This window comes from Protomyctophum parallelum (genome assembly GCF_964188405.1).
Source record: "Protomyctophum parallelum genome assembly, chromosome: 7".
Taxonomy (NCBI): Eukaryota; Metazoa; Chordata; class Actinopteri; order Myctophiformes; family Myctophidae; genus Protomyctophum; species Protomyctophum parallelum.
In genome coordinates this window covers 47,993,923-48,016,554 of record NC_139705.1, presented here as the reverse complement: position 1 = coordinate 48,016,554, position 22,632 = coordinate 47,993,923, and the positions used below count along the sequence as shown (strand labels likewise).

The 22,632-nt window shown below is 41.5% G+C and overlaps 1 protein-coding gene across 1 annotated transcript in view; it reads left to right on the top strand.

The window, feature by feature from the left end:
• Positions 1 to 22,632, top strand: part of LOC310862140 (angiotensin-converting enzyme-like) — a gene marked incomplete at both ends in the record, with an annotated part of 48,374 nt that overhangs the window by 6,824 nt on the left and 18,918 nt on the right. The window contains 16 exons of the mRNA XM_083769875.1: positions 39 to 136; positions 360 to 532; positions 979 to 1,202; positions 2,346 to 2,490; positions 3,072 to 3,170; positions 4,957 to 5,079; positions 5,453 to 5,645; positions 17,838 to 18,002; positions 19,229 to 19,399; positions 19,691 to 19,778; positions 20,234 to 20,377; positions 20,581 to 20,772; positions 20,884 to 20,981; positions 21,207 to 21,379; positions 21,976 to 22,199; positions 22,405 to 22,549. Coding sequence (XP_083626001.1) covers positions 39 to 136; positions 360 to 532; positions 979 to 1,202; positions 2,346 to 2,490; positions 3,072 to 3,170; positions 4,957 to 5,079; positions 5,453 to 5,645; positions 17,838 to 18,002; positions 19,229 to 19,399; positions 19,691 to 19,778; positions 20,234 to 20,377; positions 20,581 to 20,772; positions 20,884 to 20,981; positions 21,207 to 21,379; positions 21,976 to 22,199; positions 22,405 to 22,549 — 2,455 coding nt within the window. The remainder of the gene's footprint in view (positions 1 to 38; positions 137 to 359; positions 533 to 978; positions 1,203 to 2,345; positions 2,491 to 3,071; positions 3,171 to 4,956; positions 5,080 to 5,452; positions 5,646 to 17,837; positions 18,003 to 19,228; positions 19,400 to 19,690; positions 19,779 to 20,233; positions 20,378 to 20,580; positions 20,773 to 20,883; positions 20,982 to 21,206; positions 21,380 to 21,975; positions 22,200 to 22,404; positions 22,550 to 22,632) is intronic.

Genomic DNA, 22,632 nt, shown 5'->3' with positions numbered 1-22,632 from the left:
ATTTAACGCAAACATGTCTCTCCTCACTCTTCCTTTAGGGAACATGTGGGCGCAGGAGTGGAGCAATATCTATGACCTGATGGTCCCCTATCCTGGCAAAGCCCATATAGATGTGACTGAGGCCATGGTCAAAAAGGTAAGAGACCTGCATAGATGTGACTGAGGCCATGGTCAAAAAGGTAAGAGACCATGGATGTGACTGAGGCCATGGTCAAAAAGGTAAGAGACCATGGATGTGACTGAGGCCATGGTCAAAAAGGTAAGAGACCATGGATTGTATTTGTGCCGAGGCAACAGACTGGAAGATTACTCCCATCAGAACTATAATGCCACACACATGTTCTGTGTTACTCCATCAGAACTATAATGCCACACACATGTTCCGTGTTGCGGAGGAGTTCTACACCTCGTTGGGTCTCAAGGAGATGCCTCCAGAGTTCTGGAAGGAGTCCATGCTGGAGAAACCCACCGACGGACGACAGGTGGAGTGTCACGCCTCCGCCTGGGACTTCTCCAACCGCAAAGACTTCAGGTTAGCACCAATCTTGGCCATCAGGTTAAACGTCATCTCACATATCCTGTAGGTGAGACATGACCTTTTTTACCAAATTTTACCAAATGGGTGTTCATTTACGAAAAAATAGTTAAAATATCGTAGTTATGTTATCCAACATGCAGTTTTTTATCTACCAGACCTAAAAGCTCACAAGCAGATCTACAGTACAAGCAAAGCTTGTAGATATCTGCTATAAATGTAAAATAAATGTATACATTGTAATTTGTACTTTTGAATACTTGAGTAGGCTATATTTTAAAAGCCAAGAGGTGGAGTACATTAACTATACATTAAGTTCAACGTTGATCTGAGCACACTTTCACTTTATAGTTTAGTCACATTTGACTTTGAGTATCTATACGTTTGTAGTACTGGGGTTCAGCACTTTGTCCACCACTGGTTATGCTTGTTTTTGTGTGTAGGATCAAGCAGTGTACCGAGGTGACCATGCATCATCTGTACACTGTGCATCATGAGATGGGACATGTTGAATACTACCTGCACTACAAGAACCTGCCTGTAGGCTTCCGTAACGGAGCCAACCCTGGCTTCCATGAGGCGATAGGGGACGTAATAGCTCTGTCCGTCATCACACCTAAACATCTGCATACCATTGGGCTGCTGGATTCTGACACCACTGATACTGGTATCATTACTACATTAATACTGTTATTGTCTCCACCAGCCGAAGGCATGGGGGAGAGTATGTTTTGCACTCCGTCCGTCCATCCGTCCGTGTGTCCGTGTGTCCGTCCGTCCGTGAGCAGCTAATCTCGGCCACCGTTAACCCGGTCGATGCCAAATTTTGCACACACACTCCCTGGATGCCAACCATGAACCTCTGCCCCAAACTTTCCAGAACGGCCTGTTATAGCGCCACCAGGAGGCCGCTTTGTGCAAAACAAGTTTTTGCACAGTACACCTACAGATTTTGTCCAAACATCACGCAAATTGGTACACAGTCTCTCTAGAGCCATTCAACCAAACCGGTCTTTCAGATTTCTCAGACTCCATCCTGATTGGTTAAGATTGGCTTCCAAAATTCACAGGAGTGCTCAGTTTCAAACAAAATGCTGCAAATCATGAACACATCGCGTGATTTCCGTGAAATTGTGCACCCACATTCCCACTAGGCCGAGGACGAAATGCCACATGAACAATTTCAACTCAGCCTCAAGGTGGCGCTATAACTGGCCCAAAAGTGTTTTTACCTCTAACTGCACGGATCTGTGGATAACTTTGTATGCCAACTCCCTAGAGGCCAAGGAAAAACCTTTGCCTGGAATTTTTCACATCTGCTCTTTATAGCGCCACCAGGAGGCCGACATATGTAAAACACATTTTCTATTATTACTCCTTCACATTTTATCCAAATTTCACGCAAATCGGTACACATGATCTCCATAGTCATGTGATCAAGACAGGTTTGATTGATTTCTCATATTCCATCCTGATTGGCCACGATTGCCTCCTACAGTTTTCAGGAGTAGCCCGCTTTGTACAAATCGCCACAACTCCTCAACGCAGCGTCCGATTGCGATGAAACTGTGCACGCATATTCCCACTAGGCTGAGGAAGAATCCTGGTGGAGACCTGTGCCGATTGGCCTTTATCTAGTTTATGTTAATTCCTGCTTCATCCATTAAACAAATAGGACAACGCCCGTTGAGAAGAACGCATGCCCAATATGATAATAAATCAAATAAATTGAAAACCAAGCAAAGAAATGCACTCAACATTAACCATTGATGCATATAGGAAGTCTAAACGGCATTGTTTTTCTGCACAGAGAGTGACATCAACTACCTGTTGAAGATGGCTCTAGACAAAATATCTTTCCTCCCGTTTGGCTACCTCGTCGACCAATGGAGATGGAGCGTGTTCAGCGGACACACACCCCCAGAGCGCTACAACTCTGAATGGTGGCACCTCAGGTAGGATTTAATGTAATGTGATAGTACTGTGATAGTGGGTAGGCCCTACTGTACTATATAGTAGGCTATACAACAGGTACAACGGTGTTGCTGCAAAACAGGAGGGGCATGCGGTCCCCGCGGGCATCGTTCCGAATGGCCATCAGCCTTTGACTGCCTAGTTCTTGTTAGTTAAAGAACTAACAATAGTTAGATAGTAAGAACTTTCATATATGTCGGCAATCTACCACGTCACATTCTCTGTGAAAAGCTGATTTGTCAATAAAGGTGTTCCTGAATCTAGGATGTATACCGTCTCTGTCGGGGTGGAAACCTCATATGTTTCAAATTCAAAAGTACAACAATCTCCAAGCTTGCGGATCTGCTACTTTTAATACTTTTGTGTGATCATGATCAAAGTAGGCCAGGGCATTGATTTACGAAAAAACACAAAATGTTAGAATATGGAGAGAAGAGGTATCTGCCCGACAGCAACGATTATGTTAACTTCAAAATAAATCACCACACAAACTGTATTGTCCCATATGGACAGAAATAATCATAAAATCCACACTGATGTCATTCTCTTATTCCTTTTAAAGGACAAAGTACCAAGGAATCTGCCCACCCATCAAGCGCACAGAGGAGCACTTTGATCCTGGAGCAAAATTCCACATTCCTTCAAACTACCCGTACATCAGGTAACAAAATACAATAGCATATAACATTCTTTGAAACAAGCCATACATACTGTAGCATCCACCTCTGTCCGCCACCACTGCAGAATAGTTTACAAGACAAATTGATCAATCTTTTTTTTTTTTTTTGGGGACAGCGGTACAAAACAAAATCAGGGAAAAGCTGTTCTTCTGCCAATGCACATCTTTGTTACTTAATTAATGTCATCCCTATTTTAAAAGTGCTATAACCAATCTTGTGCTATTAATAAAGGTCCATAGAAAACCATTAGTTGAGAATAATATAGCATAAACTAGAAAAAGTGCCCTTCTGGGCACAGGTCTCCACCAGGTTATCCACAGATCCGTGCAGTTAGAGGTAAAAACACTTTTCGGCCAGTTATAGCGCCACCTTGAGGCTGAGTTGAAATTGTTCATGTGGCATTTCGTCCTCGGCCTAGTGGAAATGTGCGTGCACAATTTCACGGAAATCACGCGATGTGTTCATGATTTGCAGCATTTTGTTTGAAACTGAGCACTCCTGTGAACTTTGGAAGCCAATCTTAACCAATCAGGATGGAGTCTGAGAAATCTGAAAGACCCGTTTCGTTGAATGGCTCTAGAGAGACTGTGTACCAATTTGCGTGATGTTTGGACAAAATCTGTAGGTGTACTGTGAAAAAACTTGTTTTGCACAAAGCGGCCTCCTGGTGGCGCTATAACAGGCCGTTCTGGAAAGTTTGGGGCAGAGGTTCATGGTTGGCATCCAGGGAGTGTGTGTGCAAAATTTGGCGTCGACCGGGTTAACGGTGGCTGAGATTAGCTGGTCACGGACGGACGGACACACGGACACACGGACGGACGGAGTGCAAAACATACTCTCCCCATGCCTTCGGCTGGTGGAGACAATAACTGTTAAACTAAAGTGTAAACCTGAGTCCCTGGGTTAGAGACTACAGGAAATGTTCGGACAGACCCACAGCTGCAGGCCCTGCATGGGTGAACTCAAATGCAGAGCACAGACCAAGGGCGCATATATAAAGTAAACTACAGTCTTTATTCAAATAAATAACTTGTGTACTAGGCTTCAAAAGGCAAAGTCATAACCTAGGTAGGTTATTATTTCACCCCACCCAAAAGGGGTTTAAAAAAACCTCTTAAACCCCAGGGGGGTCCAGGAGGGAAAAACAAAAATATCGGAGTTGGAACCTGAGACCTTGACCAGCCCCATTTACCCGCTGAGAGCTGTTCATGAAATAAATATTCTCACGATTTTTCAAAAATAGCAGACCTACAAGCTTACCTATGAGCTTGTAAATTATAACATAATGTTTAAAACACCAAAAGGGGTTCCCGCCCCAAAATGGGCTAAGGAAAGGATTCCATTAAAGGGATTTCACTTTCAAAAAAACTTTCGGTCATTTGCTCGTCTACTCAGGCTTATGTGAACACCTCACACAGTTTTTAAGTTGCTCGATTCAGTATTTAGATATTTGATATTCATTTTAGCTGCCCCGCCCCCTTCCTATACAAACCCATTGTAACTTCAACCTCCATTTTAACCACGATAGATTCATCGAAAACACCCAACCTTTTTTCTGGTGACTGGTACTGCCCTCCTAATACGTGGTTTTTCATTTAATGTTTTCATTTATTTTTAATACTTTGTTTTGATTCTTTAGTCTCCTTCAGAGTCGTCCTCCTCCTCATTCTTCTCCAAAACAATTATTAAAAATAAATAAAAACAGTAAATGAAAACTAAAGTAAACATATTTGAGATGACTCGATCGGCTGTCTGTCTCCCCTGCAGTTATTTTGTCAGCCAAATCCTGCAGTTCCAAATCCATGAGAAACTGTGCCAGGCAGCCAATCACGTCGGTCCCCTGCACACATGTGACATCTACCGTTCCAGAGAGGCAGGAGCCATCTTACAGTAAGTTATAGAGTTATAAAGTATTTCACAAACATCATAGAACAGTCATTTCCAACCTGGTGGCGGGCCATGACTATGTTTCAAGAGGGCCCCTAAAGAATTGTCAAAATGTTATGATTATAATTATATTTTAACATAATATATAATATAGAAAAGTGTGTTCCCAATCTTGGAGAACAAGTCAGGTTAGGCATGCGTGAATTCTGTGTCCGAGCATAGGCATGGTAACGATACTCATAAATAGCGTTATAGTTCATTTGATCCAAATCAAGCCATAACACAGTCGACTGACCAACCAAACTGGAATATCGATTTATTTGTATTTATATGCGATTAACTATTAGTTTGAGAGTGATCATTTCAATATTTCCAGGACGGTGCTGAAGTCTGGTTCTTCCAAACCCTGGACTGAAGTTCTCCAGTCAGCTCTGGGAACCAACAAGATGGATGCCGGGGCTCTGATGAGATACTTTGATCCCATCATCGAATGGCTCCAACAGCAGAACCAGAATGAAACCTTGGGGTGGCCAGACATCAACTGGGTGCCACCCGTCCCGGAGGGCTATGTGAAAAGCTGATTTTAAAAACATCTCTTCATTCATGTTTGTAATAAGTTGTGCTCAAATGCATAAACTGCCACACATACTGTGTAGTCAATCATACATTTTGAATAAAAGTTCATATGAATAATTATTCGTAATTCTCTCCACCTTTTATTATTTGGGTAACTATTCTAACTTTGCAGGATATTAAAGGAATGAGGCATAAATGAAAAATAATTTTTTTACATGCTAGACAAGTAAAATGGCAATGAACAAGCTGGGTACTGTAACAGGAAGCTGTGATTATTACAGTATAATATTAAATGTTTATGTTGAACTCTTCCTCATATTTTTATTTTATAAATGTAACTTGCATATAGTTTTCAATGTGTCCCTATTTTGAGCCTTTGCCTACTGAGATCTCTGCCTACTGAATGATATATGTATGTACAAGTATACGAATAGTATACTTGTATATATGTATATATGTTAAATCTTAATGGAATGGACGGTGATGAGAGGGCCTATAGGAGGGAGATAGAAGATCTAACTCTATGGTGCGATAACAACAACCTCTCACTTAACACAAATAAGACCAAATAAATCATTGTAGACTTTAGGAAGTCCAAAGGTATCCACACCCCCATTTCCATCAAAGGGTCATCTGTCGACATAGTTGATAACTTTAAATTCTTGGGCATACACATCACAGACACATTCACATGGTCACTCATACACATCACAGACACATTCACATGGTCACTCAACACCGAGTATATCCTCAAGAAGGCGCAGCAGCGACTGTACTTTCTGAGGCGCCTTAAAAATTACAGTACAAAAGGACTAGTGAACTTTTATCGCTGTATAATTGAAAGTGTCTTAACTGGCTGTATCACAGTGTGGTACGGTAACATGACCGCTCAGGACTGCAACAGGTTGCAGAGGACTCCACAACATCTACACCACTCGTTGTATGAAAAAAGCCCACAACATCATGAAAGACACCAGCCATCCCGCAAATACCCTGTTCAAACCACTCCCTTCCAAAAAACGCTACCAGAGCATCAAATCTCGCACCACCCGTCTCAGTTTCTACCCCCAGGCAGTCAGGCTGCTGAACAGCTGACCTTTTAACTGTATTGCACTGTTTTGTCACTTCACTTGCACTTTTTTTCTGCTTTTTGTTTATGTCCTATGTATGTAAGACTGAGAGTGCTCTGAGCAAAATAATTCTCATTGTATTTATACTCTGTATCTATACACATGACAAATAAACCTGAACCTAGTAGCTACTCTCGGTCAGTCCCATTAGGGAAAAACCAGGGCCACACAATCCGTTACCAGCTCAGTGGCCTTGTGGTTAGAGTGTCCGCCCTGAGACTGGGAGGTCGGGGTTCAATACCAAAGACTCTAAAATGGGACCCAGTGCCTCCCTGCTTGACACTCAGCATCAAGGGTTGGATTGGGGGTCCCTGCGACATACTAGCGTCATGTCCAGGGGGTGTACTTGTACATCAAGCTGCCTCACGCTACAGAAACAGGAGATAGCCTCCTGCCCTATGGGCCTCATGGCTCGGCAAGGCTACTACACAATCCGTTGCTCCGGAACTACTCTGCCAGGATTATAATGGCCCTCCTAAAGGCCTCACCGAGGGTTTTTTGGGCTTCATCCTCACAGAGGACACAGGCTGCGGCGCTAACCCATACTGCTCACCCGGGTGCCGTCTACATTCCGGCTGTCACCCGTCTCTCCGGTGGTCACCAGACTATGCCTGGTTGTCACATATAGTCTATTACTATGAGTCACTATAAGTAGAAGTTTGTATGTCTTTAAATGTTTTGATGAATTGAACAATGTGGACCCTGTTGTAAACAAGTGTAATGCTTAATTGGGTCGTCCACTCACAGTTGACAGTCTTTGTATTGAGTTTGTGCTTAAAATGTACTGTAAATTCTACAAACTGTTAATAAATATTTCAATCAATCAATCAAGAATAACAATAACAAAAAAAACATCGCATGGATGCACCTGGGACATATCCTCAGTGATGTATATTACACCATAATAAAAGCATCTGTCACATTGGAGCCCTCGTGCGTTTTCTTCATTACTTGCGCAAGCAGAGCCTGCAAGTAATAGTTTCGCCCGGTCCGTATGCACCGTCCTGCAGCCAACCCGCCACTTTTGATGCGTATGCAAATAAAACAGCAAATTGTGCCTGATTTGCTGGGACCAGATTACATACATGACCATATTTCTTACATCATCATTGAGAGCTAGTCATACATATACTATATATATGTAATTTGTAAAATAAAATAGCAAATTGTGCCTGATTTGCTGGGACCAGAGTACATGGCGTGTATATGTATAACTAGCTCTCAATGATGACGTAAGAAATATATGGATTAAAGGACCCAATGCCAGAGTGTAATTGGTCTTCGATTGTGACGTAATGACGATATATTTTAGTGTTGGGAGGATTAACACTAGCAAGGCTGAAAAAAAATCACTCCTACTCAGTCTGACTATATCGGCCCATTCGACCGCTCTCCCCCTTTATCCCCCCCACCCCCGCACCACTCGTTCACACCTCTGGAGCTGGAGACGTCATTGTTGCCTACACGCACTCACTTTTATTTTTTATTTTCTTCCCTCTCTTATGAATACATTATTATACACCCAATGAAAATGTACACTTCACGGATTATATATTTGGAATTAGGACAATCGGTAGAAAATTGGCCGAGAATAGCACAATAGCACATTAATTGTTGCCTAAATGTATACGCACTTTTCTGAAAATGGTTAATCTGCAAGCTGCCCCATTTCCTTTTCAACTTGATATGTTTCGTAGAGAGGGCATACACAAGCCAGAATTCCGTGGTTTACATGAGCAAAAAATAAGCGAGTTATGTAAAGAGGGGTGGAGGGAAAAAGGCGATTATTTGGCACAATCAATCAAATATATATTAATTACATCGCGTAGCCTATAATGTTTCCCCCTCTATATAATAGAGGGGGACAATATATAACTCTAATGTCGTATTTCGTCATGTATGTGAACTATATGCTGCTTGTAATACTGTTGGTCAAAGTAACTAGTAGTTGGACAGGCTAAATATAATAGTAGGCTATAAGCCCGTTTTCAGCTAAATGCTTTTTGTTCTCTTTTCTCCAGGCTCATATACCCGCATCGAGATGAGCTAGCTCTGCGACAGCCGTGCTGTTTTCAATTAAATTACTTGCAGTATAATATTAATAAATACTACATCCTATATATATTGTTTGTCTGTCTAATCATTCAAATGTTTTTCTGCATGCATATTGCATAGTTTATGTAAGCCTGAATTAAAGTCTGATTACGGAGGCTTTTTCCCCGTCTCACAAACAACGAAGCCTATAAATATTGTCTGAGAAGTTGAGAATTGGTGTCATGCACATATATATGCACCACACATTCCTGCTGTTGTCACCACGCGGTAAATAATGAATACTTTGTGTTAATTCAACCATGTTTATTTTTTCTTATTGTTCACAATATCAGAAAGCATGAAAGAAAGCAAATATAAAGCGGAATAAAATCAGGGAAAACACAAATCCTACGCATTAGTTTCTGTTGCTATACTTAGAGACACTTGACACATGTCATTGTAAATGTTCCCGTACATGTACCACATTGGCCATGTATTGCGTAAATCCACATCTTGCCTTGGATGGGAAGAGTTGCTCATCGACCGTGATGTTTCCTCCAGGCACATAGCAAGATATGCAGTTATCTGTGAACTGATTCCAAATGTCCGTTATTGCAGCAAACTTGTCTGTTTCTTTGCGTGCTTCTCTGGTGTCCTTGTCGTCAAATCGCAGGTATCGCATTATGGATTTGAAACGGTCACGAGACATTGTTTCTCTCACCGTCTCATTCCCCCATGCCCCTTTCGCCCACAGTTGATTCAATGGATAACCAGATGTCGACATCGCACGAATGAAAAACACGCTGATGAATGCTTTCAGTTCAGTAACAGACAGATCCCATTCTTGATTCTGTCCATCACTGCGGGCAAACTTCACTGTGCAGTCTTTGACGTTTTCCAACATGTCGGGGTCAAACATACACAAAAAACTGCTCAACTCGTCGTGGATTCTGACTTTGGCAAAAGCAGTAGGACCTGGCCTGGCATTTCCCCTCACTGTATATGTATCTTTATTCTTTTCCCTTTTTGCTTCCTATATGAATTCCTGTTCTACTGGCTGGTAGCCTATGTCTTGTATAGGGCCTTGTATATCTTTTTATTTTAAGCATGCCGCCGCATTCTGTCAGAGCAGAGACATATTTATTTAAAATAATCCTGTCTCGCACGGCCTATATATAGAGCCAATGAACGGAGCACATTCCCTCAGCATGTATTATTATTAACGAAAAACATAAATACTAGCCTACTATTTTATTGGTCTAGTTCAGTTGATTTAAACAAAAGTAATACATTCAGTATAGGCCTGGTTTTGATATAATGATGCGCTATAACAGAACAGGAATTCATCATATAGGAAGCAAAAAGGGAAAAGATACATATACAGTGAGGGGAAATGGGGTGGGGGGGGGGGCCTACATTTAGGCCTACATGGGACAAGCTATATATATATATATATATATATATATATATATATATATTTCCCTATTTGTCTATTGGTATGTCTCTAAATGTTTTGATGAATTGAACAATGTGGACCCTGTTGTAAACAAGTGTAATGCTTCATTGGGTTAATATAGTATGTTTTTGAACGAATATTTGGGCCTAAGCAGTTTTTTGTGTGTGTGTGTGACCAGTGTTGCTCGTCGACTCGGGAAATGGGGTGGGGGGGGGGGATTCAGGTTTTACAGAGGCCACTTCGAATTGCAGCCATCCGTATAGGTGCCACACATCAGGGGTTGGGGGGGTTGGGCAGGCGCACACTGACACAAAGGGCACCTACGGATGGCTGCAATTCCGAGTCGACTAACACTGGTCACACACACACACACAAAAAACTGCTTAGGCCCAAATATTCGTTCAAAAACATACTATATTAACCCAATGAAGCATTACACTTGTTTACAACAGGGTCCACATTGTTCAATTCATCAAAACATTTAGAGACATACCAATAGACAAATAGGGAAATATATATATATATATAGCTTGTCCCATGTAGGCCTAAATGTTTTTATGATCGAATGTGACCAAATAGTGCCCATTGAGAGTGCAGGTTTTCTTTCTTTATTTTATTTTTCGTTTATAGATTCGTTTTAGGCTTACGTTATAAGTTATATACTATGCATAGTCAATACTAATAGACTGCATTTAATGTTAAGTTATGTTCTGTAAAATATAGGCAAATATTGAGAAGTTGAGAATTATGCATCCTGCATGCTGTTGGAATTAAGTTCTGGATTGCTGCCGACCTGGACAGCAAATACTTCCTGAATGGATTTCCATACCTTGGAAAGGGCCAGTACCGCAGCAGGTGATTTATTTTCCTTTTCTAATAATCAATAATCATTTAAAATGTCTTTACATCAAAGCCTATTATGTATATATTTTTGCGTTGTAATAACCATTACACCTTCTCCCTGTCATTTGTATATATAGTGATGGCGTGCCGCTGTGCCGTGCGAGACAGGATTATTTTAAATAAATATGTCTCTGCTCTGACAGAATGCGGCGGCATGCTTAAAATAAACAGATATACAAGGCCCTATACAAGACATAGGCTACCAGCCAGTAGAACAGGAATTCATCATATAGGAAGCAAAAAGGGAAAAGAATAAAGATACATATACAGTGAGGGGAAATGCCAGGCCAGGTCCTACTGCTTTTGCCAAAGTCAGAATCCACGACGAGTTGAGCAGTTTTTTGTGTATGTTTGACCCCGACATGTTGGAAAACGTCAAAGACTGCACAGTGAAGTTTGCCCGCAGTGATGGACAGAATCAAGAATGGGATCTGTCTGTTACTGAACTGAAAGCATTCATCAGCGTGTTTTTCATTCGTGCGATGTCGACATCTGGTTATCCATTGAATCAACTGTGGGCGAAAGGGGCATGGGGGAATGAGACGGTGAGAGAAACAATGTCTCGTGACCGTTTCAAATCCATAATGCGATACCTGCGATTTGACGACAAGGACACCAGAGAAGCACGCAAAGAAACAGACAAGTTTGCTGCAATAACGGACATTTGGAATCAGTTCACAGATAACTGCATATCTTGCTATGTGCCTGGAGGAAACATCACGGTCGATGAGCAACTCTTCCCATCCAAGGCAAGATGTGGATTTACGCAATACATGGCCAATGTGGTACATGTACGGGAACATTTACAATGACATGTGTCAAGTGTCTCTAAGTATAGCAACAGAAACTAATGCGTAGGATTTGTGTTTTCCCTGATTTTATTCCGCTTTATATTTGCTTTCTTTCATGCTTTCTGATATTGTGAACAATAAGAAAAAATAAACATGGTTGAATTAACACAAAGTATTCATTATTTACCGCGTGGTGACAACAGCAGGAATGTGTGGTGCATATATATGTGCATGACACCAATTCTCAACTTCTCAGACAATATTTATAGGCTTCGTTGTTTGTGAGACGGGGAAAAAGCCTCCGTAATCAGACTTTAATTCAGGCTTACATAAACTATGCAATATGCATGCAGAAAAACATTTGAATGATTAGACAGACAAACAATATATATAGGATGTAGTATTTATTAATATTATACTGCAAGTAATTTAATTGAAAACAGCACGGCTGTCGCAGAGCTAGCTCATCTCGATGCGGGTATATGAGCCTGGAGAAAAGAGAACAAAAAGCATTTAGCTGAAAACGGGCTTATAGCCTACTATTATATTTAGCCTGTCCAACTACTAGTTACTTTGACCAACAGTATTACAAGCAGCATATAGTTCACATACATGACGAAATACGACATTAGAGTTATATATTGTCCCCCTCTATTATATAGAGGGGGAAACATTATAGGCTACGCGATGTAATTAATATATATTTGATTGATTGTGCCAAATAATCGCCTTTTTCCCTCCACCCCTCTTTACATAACTCGCTTATTTTTTGCTCATGTAAACCACGGAATTCTGGCTTGTGTATGCCCTCTCTACGAAACATATCAAGTTGAAAAGGAAATGGGGCAGCTTGCAGATTAACCATTTTCAGAAAAGTGCGTATACATTTAGGCAACAATTAATGTGCTATTGTGCTATTCTCGGCCAATTTTCTACCGATTGTCCTAATTCCAAATATATAATCCGTGAAGTGTACATTTTCATTGGGTGTATAATAATGTATTCATAAGAGAGGGAAGAAAATAAAAAATAAAAGTGAGTGCGTGTAGGCAACAATGACGTCTCCAGCTCCAGAGGTGTGAACGAGTGGTGCGGGGGTGGAGGGATAAAGGGGGAGAGCGGTCGAATGGGCCGATATAGTCAGACTGAGTAAGAGATATATGCCTAAAATCATATTTACAAAACGTTTCAAATGGGGAAAAAAACAGAGATGATTTCAATCGAATATTTAGACAAAGTCATGCAAGGGGAACTTTCTCTGGACTCCATGGGCTGAGAAAATAAACATTGAAATCTCAAATTCGGTCAGAACGGCTGCTCAGACTTCCTAGTGTTAAAGGTAATGTTCCTGTGTATACATGTATGTAATCTGGTCCCAGCAAATCAGGCACAATTTGCTGTTTTATTTGCATATACGCATCAAAAGTGCCGGGACGGTTTTTGGCGCAAAGTAACCACAGTATACTGCTAATCAACTTACAAATTACATATATATAGTATATGTATGACTAGCTCTCAATGATGACGTAAGAAATATGGTCATGTATGTAATCTGGTCCCAGCAAATCAGGCACAATTTGCTGTTTTATTTGCATACGCATCAAAAGTGGCGGGTTGGCTGGGACGGTTTTTGGCGCAAAGTAACCACAGTATACCGCTAATCAACTTACAAATTACATAGTATATGTATGACTAGCTCTCAATGATGACGTAAGAAATATGGTCATGTATGTAATCTGGTCCCAGCAAATCAGGCACAATTTGCTGTTTTATTTGCACTAGCCCTTACCCGTGAGATATTTGCCCCCCCCCCCCCATTGTGGCCGTGGGGGGTACTGCGCCTCTCGGTTCTCGATGGTGACGTAATGACGATATGTTTTACTATAATTAGACATTTCAAACGTTCCTTCACAGAGATTTCACAGTTTACAGCGGTCGAAAGTACTTGCGCGCTCTGCTTGCGCACTAGTTGGCCATTTATGGCGGCAGAAACCATGCAAGGCACTAGCCAGCACATCAGGAGCAATTAGGGGTTCAGTGTCTTGCTCAAGGACACTTCGACACTAATTATGGGGGAGCCCGTGTTCGAACTGGCAACCTTGTGGTTTCCATCCAGCCACTCTAACTCCCCGAGCCACCGCCACCCATATTCATTTCAATAGCATTTTACAAGCATTATCTAATATGGTACAATCAACAAAGTTTGTACAGGATATGCTCTGAATGGGCAGATGGCTCTGGTTTGTCGCTTGTGTAAATTAATCTCAACATTAGTAACTAGGTGGCAGTGTGAGACCGGAGACTGGGCCAAAAGCACACACTGTTGCTTTGAGTTTGTGTCAGTCTATAACAATAAGAACCATAGCAATTTTATAGCAATTGTATGATTTATATTAAATAACTACAAGAAATAAAGGTCCTGTACTAGCCGCAATTTGAAACTCTTTTTACTCCCCACTCATCTTTTTTGGTTTGCGATCTGCTTGTCTTAAACGACGTTAAACTCACCAACATTGCAGCTGTAGTACAAGCTTGAATTATCCTCTTTCAATCTGCCGAGCTGCTGGAGTTTGGAAGCACTCGTCGTAAGTCACTGAACGGCCCTGCGTTCCACCCGTTTCGAATTTGCACATAATGCAGGTGGCAGAAGTGCGACCCGTTAATAAAAACGAGTGCTTCCAAACTGCAACACTTGCAGAGGATGTCTTGACAGAAAGTAGCTCATAACATCTCTACGGTGGATTTTTATGAAAAACAAGCTCGGCAGATTGAAAGAGGATAATTCAAGTTTGTACTACAGCTGCAATGTTGGTGAGTTTAACGTTGTTTAAGAGAAGCAGATCGCAAACCAAAAAAGATGAGTGTCAATGGAGGGTATTGCAATATAGATTCACCCCATTATAAAAAAATCTAGAGTTGCAAATTGCGGCTAGTCCTGTACCTGCATCAGTATTTTTTTAATACTGTAACCAAACTGTATTGCAGACCAAAAGTAAAACACAAAACTGTTTTTCTTTTAATCTGATTTAAACTCAAACAAAATAATAATAATTCAATTGAACAATAAATAGATTTCAAGAATAGAAATGTAAATGTTCAAACTCAGATCGTTTTAAAGTCCCGCAACGCAAATTCCTTTAAATGTCTCCAATGACTAATGTATCAAAAAAGTATTCCCAAAAATACCGGTAATCAAAAACTTGTACAGCTTCTGTTTTCCAAAATCAAGTATCCATAAAGTCAGCAAATAAAAAGTCAATGCATTGCTCAAAAAGGGGGAAAAAATGATATTCCTCACCCAACCTTCAAGTCACGAGGCCACAGCAGGATCCTTCGTCCAAATTTGTTCAGCGCTGCACTGTCAGACATGTTAGACCAAACTTCCTTTCTTCCACTACACAAAGTTCTCCAGCAGTCACAGTACTCATGAGTGGTTTAACAAGTTCTTATTCTGGTTTAGTATTGGCCTTAAAAGAGTCCCTTTAACAAACCACCAACAAAAACACTTTTTGTTTTTGATACCTGAAATGGTATGCCTCACTTCCTGTAGTTTTATAGCTGTTCCTGATAGCTCATTACATCACTTCCTGGAACTATTGCTAACATGCTTTTTAACCACAGCTCCCCTATAGGTGTAAAGCTTGGTGACCCCCTATGAGCAAACCTTGTCAACAGAGAATTAATTAGCATATTCAACGACACAAAACAAAACAAAAATTCTGTTAAATATTCATCCATATTTTAACCAATATATTCCCGTGTTATCACCCAGTAGGTTTTGTTTAATTTTCTTTCAATAATCATTCCAGAGCAGGAAATATTCACACAAAAGTATTGAACACAAAACCATTGAGTTAGGCCAAAAATTGCCTATGTGACCTAAGTCACACTCTTATAAGGGGCGGGAAACGGTATTGGTCAGAATGTATTATGGACATGGTATAACTATAGCCCCTTGAGATGCATCTCATCCTATGCTGTTGTGAATTGAAGTTTGCCTGCTCAGAGCGGTGTGATGAGGTGTTTAGTTAAGAGGAGCGCTTGCATGCGTTCCTTCTGATTGCAAACACTGTGGCAACCCAGGGGAGAATAGGCACAGATTCACAATAAAATAAGAGGCTCAGAGTCAGATTCAACATAAACTTAAATTGTCTTTTATTAAATTGTTCAGGAAAGGGGAAAACGGGGCAAAACATCAACATAGGGTTCCTCCTGTCAGGGGCTTGGGCTTCTATTCACATGCAGTCCTGTGGGCAGAGCAGAGAGAGAGCTAGTGACTACTTTATTCAGTTGGGGGAGAGTGCTATAGGCTCTCCCTTGTGGAGTTCAGTCGGCTTGTGAGATCTCCCTCATACGACTAGCAGTGATTCCTGCTTCCTCACTCCTCCATTAGTCCAAACTGACTCCCCAGACAGCTTGGGTGTCGGCTATTTATTTTTTTAGTTATCAAATGTTTTTTATTTAAGACAAAAATGTTAACACCATGAATGAATTAAGAAAACAAAACACATAAAAAGTAACACATATAACAGCAAAAGAAAGGAACACAAAAACAAACAACAAACAATCCCACCCACCCCTTCCCCCGGGACCAAAGATGCCAGAAGATGTCAGGACTCCTACCACTGTGCAATGGGGAAAAAAGAAATAAATAATAATGACAAAATCATGTCCTTAACCAAATCTGCAATACCAGACCAAATATCAATGTTTTCTTCTTTCTCTCCGTGCAATCTTGCTGTTGACAATTCCATATAGATGATATCTAGAAAGGTCAAAGCCCATTGGCGAAACGTCAATGTATGAGGTGGTTTCCAGTGCGAAGCAACCATCTTCTTTGCGGCCGTTACGCCAGCAAAGAAGACACGAATACGGGTATTATTTAATGGCAATTGGGATACATCGTTTAATATGAATAGAGATGGGGAGGGTGTAATGTTAATTTGTAGAATAATTGAAAGATTAGCAGCAACCGGGGGCGACTGTGGCTCAGGAGGTAGAGCAGGTCGTCCAATGATCCATGGGTCGGCGGTTCGAATCCTGGCTCCTCCTGTCTACATGTCGAAGTGTCCTTGGGCAAGACACTGAACCCCAAATTGCTCCCGATGTGCTGGTTGGTACCTTGCATGGCTTCCGCCGCAATCGGTGTATGAATGGGTGAATGTAATGCACAATCTATGTAAAGCTATCTATTGTGTATATTCCTGCACTATACCTGCATCGAGTGACCTTGGTACATAGAATTTGATCTATTGAAGATTCTGACCGTCAAATGTACATAATTTTTGTTTTGATTGTATTGCTGTATTGTTGTATTGTTCTTTCTGCTTTGGCAATGTAAACGTATGTTTTCTCAATTCTCATGCCAATAAAGCCCATTGAATTGAAAATTGTAAAGCGCCTTGGATAAAGGCGCTATATAAATGCACCATTTACCATTTACCAACCAAATTCCAAAATGTGAGGACACTCGGACACTCCCACACCATATGAAAGAATGTACCTATGGTGTTCGAAGTGCAGAAAGTGCAGTTGTGATTATTTAAAATCCTCATAGCACACAATCTACGGGGGGGTCAAGGCGTCGGCTATTTAAAAGCTTCTGGTGATTGCCTTACTGGCTGCAGGTGCGTCCATGCTGTCCAGGCTCCCATTGGCTGCAATACCTGTACAGGGTGATATACTCCCTCTATCACCTCCCCCAGCCTCCTTCTGTGGGAAATAGGCCTGGGTGTTTCCCCTGGTTTGCCACAACACATGCATGCGGTCAGGAGTTTCTGCAGATAGTTGGGCATCATGCTTATGAGTATTAGAATGGTCAGGTTTGTGTGGTCAGCTGTGCTCCTGTTGCCAGTCCTGGCACTGTGCCAGGCTCTGCCAGCCAACTGGCTTCCTGGATGTTACACCAACACCGCGGCGGACGTTGCCAGGTTCCTAGATGACTACAACAGCACTTATGAGCAGGTCTGCTACCACTCCAGCTTGGCCTCATGGAATTATAACACCAATTTGACGGACTTCAACTCTCAACTCCAGGTGGGTACAACAACAGAGATCCACCAGAGATGCAGAGATAGCTTTAGGGTCACAGATATGTGCCTACAGAGTTCAGAGCAGTCAGCAGCGTGCTTGCCTGAACCGGTTCCTTACTTCCTTCTGATTGCAAACATGCACACGGTCGGGAGCTTCCCTTTTTGACTAATAGCTCACCACTATTCAGCCCAATCCAGAAATATATGCCCAGCTTCCTCCCGAAAGCTGACTCAGCCTGAGTGTGTCTAGCAATATGTCATGTTCTGGTGAGAACACAAAAGCAGGACAGCCAGGCAGGTGACGATCAAACCCATGGTTGGGTGTTTTAATATAGGTGAACAATAGGCAACAAAGTCTTATCACACCTGATAGGATATGTAAGTGATCTTGTCCTCATAGTCTATGTCAAATGAGCTCACCTGTTGGGTCTCAACCCTATCAACGAGGGCAATTGTGATTGGATTCTTTAAGGCTGCAGCTGTGTGGCTGTATACCTACTGTTCAGCAGATGAACTGAAACATTGCCTAATAAAAGGGTTCATATTGCAAGTGCAGACGGTGTGCGGTTCTTTGTGCACTTTATGTGCAATTTTTTTGAATAATACAATAGGTGAACAGAAACAGATAATACATCTATCCATCCATCCATCTTCAACCGCTTATCCATAGTCGGGTCGCAGGGGCAACAGCTCCACCAGAGAGCTCCAGACTTCCCTCTCCAGAGCAACATTAGTGACTTCCTCCTGGGGGATTCCGAGACATTCCAAGGCCAGTGAGTCGATGTATTTCCTCCAACTGCGCCTTGGTCTGCCCCGGGGTCTCCTCCCAGTAATACATACTAAAACAAACATGAACTGACACCAAAGACCAAACAGTGACTCGACAAGGACTGACTGGGGAACTAGACTAAATATACGTACACATGAGGACTGATTACACATTAGATACAGACACAGCTGGGAAAGACAACATACAGTAGAACCATGGAAACTAGAACAAGTAACAATACATAGAAATACAAGACCTAATTGATTATACAGACATGCTCAAGCTTGTAGATCAGCTGTATTATCGGTATCGCTGTTCTGACTGAAAGTGGTCATGTGTGTCTGTGGGTTGTGTAAACATTTAACCAATGAAAAGACTACATAACTACAGTGGATGGAAGCCAGGATATTAGTTCAATTTCCTGAAAAGTAAAGGTTTTGGACATTATTGTCTTTGTGCAGGTGGAGGCCTCCATGGAGGAACAGGCCTACGTCGAGGCCTGGGGAAAGAAGGCCAAGACTGTGTTTCCTCGAGCCTTCCTTCAAACCCTGACTGACCTCCAAGCCAAGAAGCTGATACACAAGATCAGCCTGCTGGGTGCTGCTAACCTGCCAGAGGAAGAGAGACAGCAGGTAACGTATCCATGCTGTTGGGCAGAAACCTCTCATGTTTTAACTTTGTGTGTTTTTTAATTAATTCATGGCCTTTTTTTTTATCCTGAAAAGTAACAGTTTTGGACATAAGGTTTCCACCCAACAGAGACGATACATACTGTGTTGTGTGTATGATACAGTAGGCCTACATGTAGCCAGATTTCCAGAATGCCAGATTTCCATAAAATTAAATTTATTATTAGAAATCAGATGTACTGTATATACTGCAATTAAACAATGATTGCTCCTCTTCTCTGTCTTGCTTTACAGTATAACACAATTCGTAGCAACATGACCAAACTGTATTCAACAGCCAAGGTTTGTCCAAATCCACATGAGTGCTGGAATTTGGAGCCTGGTAGGTTTGTCAAACTATAATGTTCAGAATTCCAATTTAGATACAACACCACAGTCTATAATTGAATATACTGTAGGTGTCCAATGTCAAGTGAAACAGTTGTATTGTCTTTTTTGTCCTAATCTCTATCAACTCTGATCTACTTCACTGTACATGGTGCTGAAGATGGTGATGCAAAGCATAGACTTAGACTGAAAGTCACACAGACATGTGTTACAATTTTATTTGAATTTTAAACACCCAGTTGATGAGTATAGAGACTTGAATATTGTATGTCTTCACTATTCTGCACTGTAGGTGTGCTGAATCAGTTTTGTCAAGCTTGTGGTCCGAATGCAGCACTGTACTGTACTGTAGTGTGTTATAAAATATGAATTATATTACTGTACTGTGTATAGGCTACTGTAGTTTGTGTGTTTGAGGGTGTGATGGATGGGTTTGTTGTCTCTCTCTAGAGTTGACAGACATCATGGCCTCCTCCAGGAGTTACGACAAACTGCTGTATGCGTGGGAGGGTTGGCACAACGCAGCAGGAGTTCCTCTACGGAAGCTTTACCCCACATTTGTGAAGCTCTTCAACAAGGCTGAGGTGGCCGATGGTAGGAACCATTACTATCATCTCTGTTCCTGAAAGTATACCTTTCTATATGAAAGGTTTTATTCATGCATTTTCCGATATCTTTACGATAGGTAAAACCTGACAGCACATGCTTTTATTTAATTCCTTCCATTTTAAATGTTTCTGCAGCGGGAATCAATACAAAGAGAAAGTCATACATGTTACCATTGTATCTTGTCAAAGGTTTTGAAGATGCGGGTGATTACTGGAGATCTAAGTATGAGACGAACACCTTTAAGGAGGACTTGGAGAAGATCTACAAGACCATAGAGCCCCTCTACCAGAACCTGCATGCATATGTCCGCCGCAAACTCTACAATCACTATGGACCCGAATACATCAACCTTAAAGGACCCATCCCTGCCCATCTGTTGGGTATGCACAGCATAGAGATGATCGATATGACTTCAAATTAGGCATGTAAGGAAACTGATTAAAACTGGTGACAATTTAACGCAAACATGTCTCTCCTCACTCTTCCTTTAGGGAACATGTGGGCGCAGGAGTGGATCAATATCTATGGCCTGATGGTCCCCTATCCTGGCAAAGCTCATATAGATGTGACTGAGGCCATGGTCAAAAAGGTAAGAGACCATGGATTGTATTTGTGCCGATGCAACAGACTGGAAAATTACTCCCATCAGAACTATAATGCCACACGACACACATGTTCTGTGTTGCTCCATCAGAACTATAATGCCACACACATGTTCTGTGTTGCTCCATCACAACTATAATGCCACACACATGTTCAGTGTTGCTCCATCACAACTATAATGCCACACACATGTTCTGTGTTTCTCCATCAGAACTATAATGCCACACACATGTTCCGTGTTGCGGAGGAGTTCTACACCTCGTTGGGTCTCATGGAGATGCCTCCAGAGTTCTGGAAGGAGTCCATGCTGGAGAAACCCACGGACGGACGACAGGTTGTGTGTCACGCCTCCGCCTGGGACTTCTACAACCGCAAAGACTTCAGGTTAGCACGGCTGGATGTCCTTTAATTAAACCACCTTCACCCTATTCTTTACGCCTTTTGAGCTAGTAGAGAATGTTTGAGATGTGCTATTTTCTATTTTCTGTGCTGATATTCTTATTTCTTAAAAAAAAAAACATTGAGCCTTGAGCATTAAGCAAGTCTGCTTGCTCAGGGGATAAATTCAATCTTGACCATCAGGTTAAAAGTCATGTCACATATACTGTAGGTGAGACAAGACCTTTGACACAATCGTCAAAAGTTATATTGTACATACCATACAAATTGTATTAATTTGACCAAATGGGTGTTAATTTACGAAAGAATACAAAAAGTTAATTATTTGTTTCTACCAGACCTAAAAGCTCACAAGCAGATCTACAGTACAAGCAAAGCTTGTAGATGTCTGCTATAAATGTACTTTGTAATTTGTACTTTTGAATACTTGAGTAGGCTATATTTTAAAAGCCAAGAGGTGGAGTACATTAACTATACATTAAGTTCAACGTTGTCACATTTGACTTTGAGTATCTATACGTATGTAGGACTGGGGTTCAGCACTTTGTCCACTACATGGTTATGCTTGTTTTTGTGTGTAGGATCAAGCAGTGTACCGAGGTGACCATGGAGGATCTGTACACTGTGCATCATGAGATGGGACATATTGAATACTACCTGCACTACAAGAACCTGCCTGTAGGCTTCCGTGGCGGAGCCAACCCTGGCTTCCATGAGGCGATAGGGGACGTAATGGCTCTGTCCGTCTCCACACCTAAACATCTGCAAACCATTGGCCTGCTGGATTCTATCACCACCGACACGGGTATCATTACTACATTAATACAGTTATTTTTGTTAATTCCTGCTTCATCCATTAATCAAATACTAGGACAACGCCCGTTGAGAAGAACGCATGCCCAATATGATATTGGGCATTTAAATAAATTGAAAACCAAGCAAAGAAATGCACTCAACATTAACCATTGATGCATTATGGGAAGGCTAAACGGCATTGTTTTTCTGCACAGAGAGTGACATCAACTACCTGTTGAAGATGGCTCTAGTATATATATCTTTCCTTCCGTTTGGCTACCTCGTCGACCAATGGAGATGGAGCGTGTTCAGCGGGGACACACCCCCAGAGCGCTACAATTCTGAATGGTGGCACCTCAGGTAGGATTTAATGGTGTGTGTCTGTGTGTGTGTGTGTGTGTGCATTGATTTACGAAAAAACACAAAGAGAGAGAAGAGGTCTC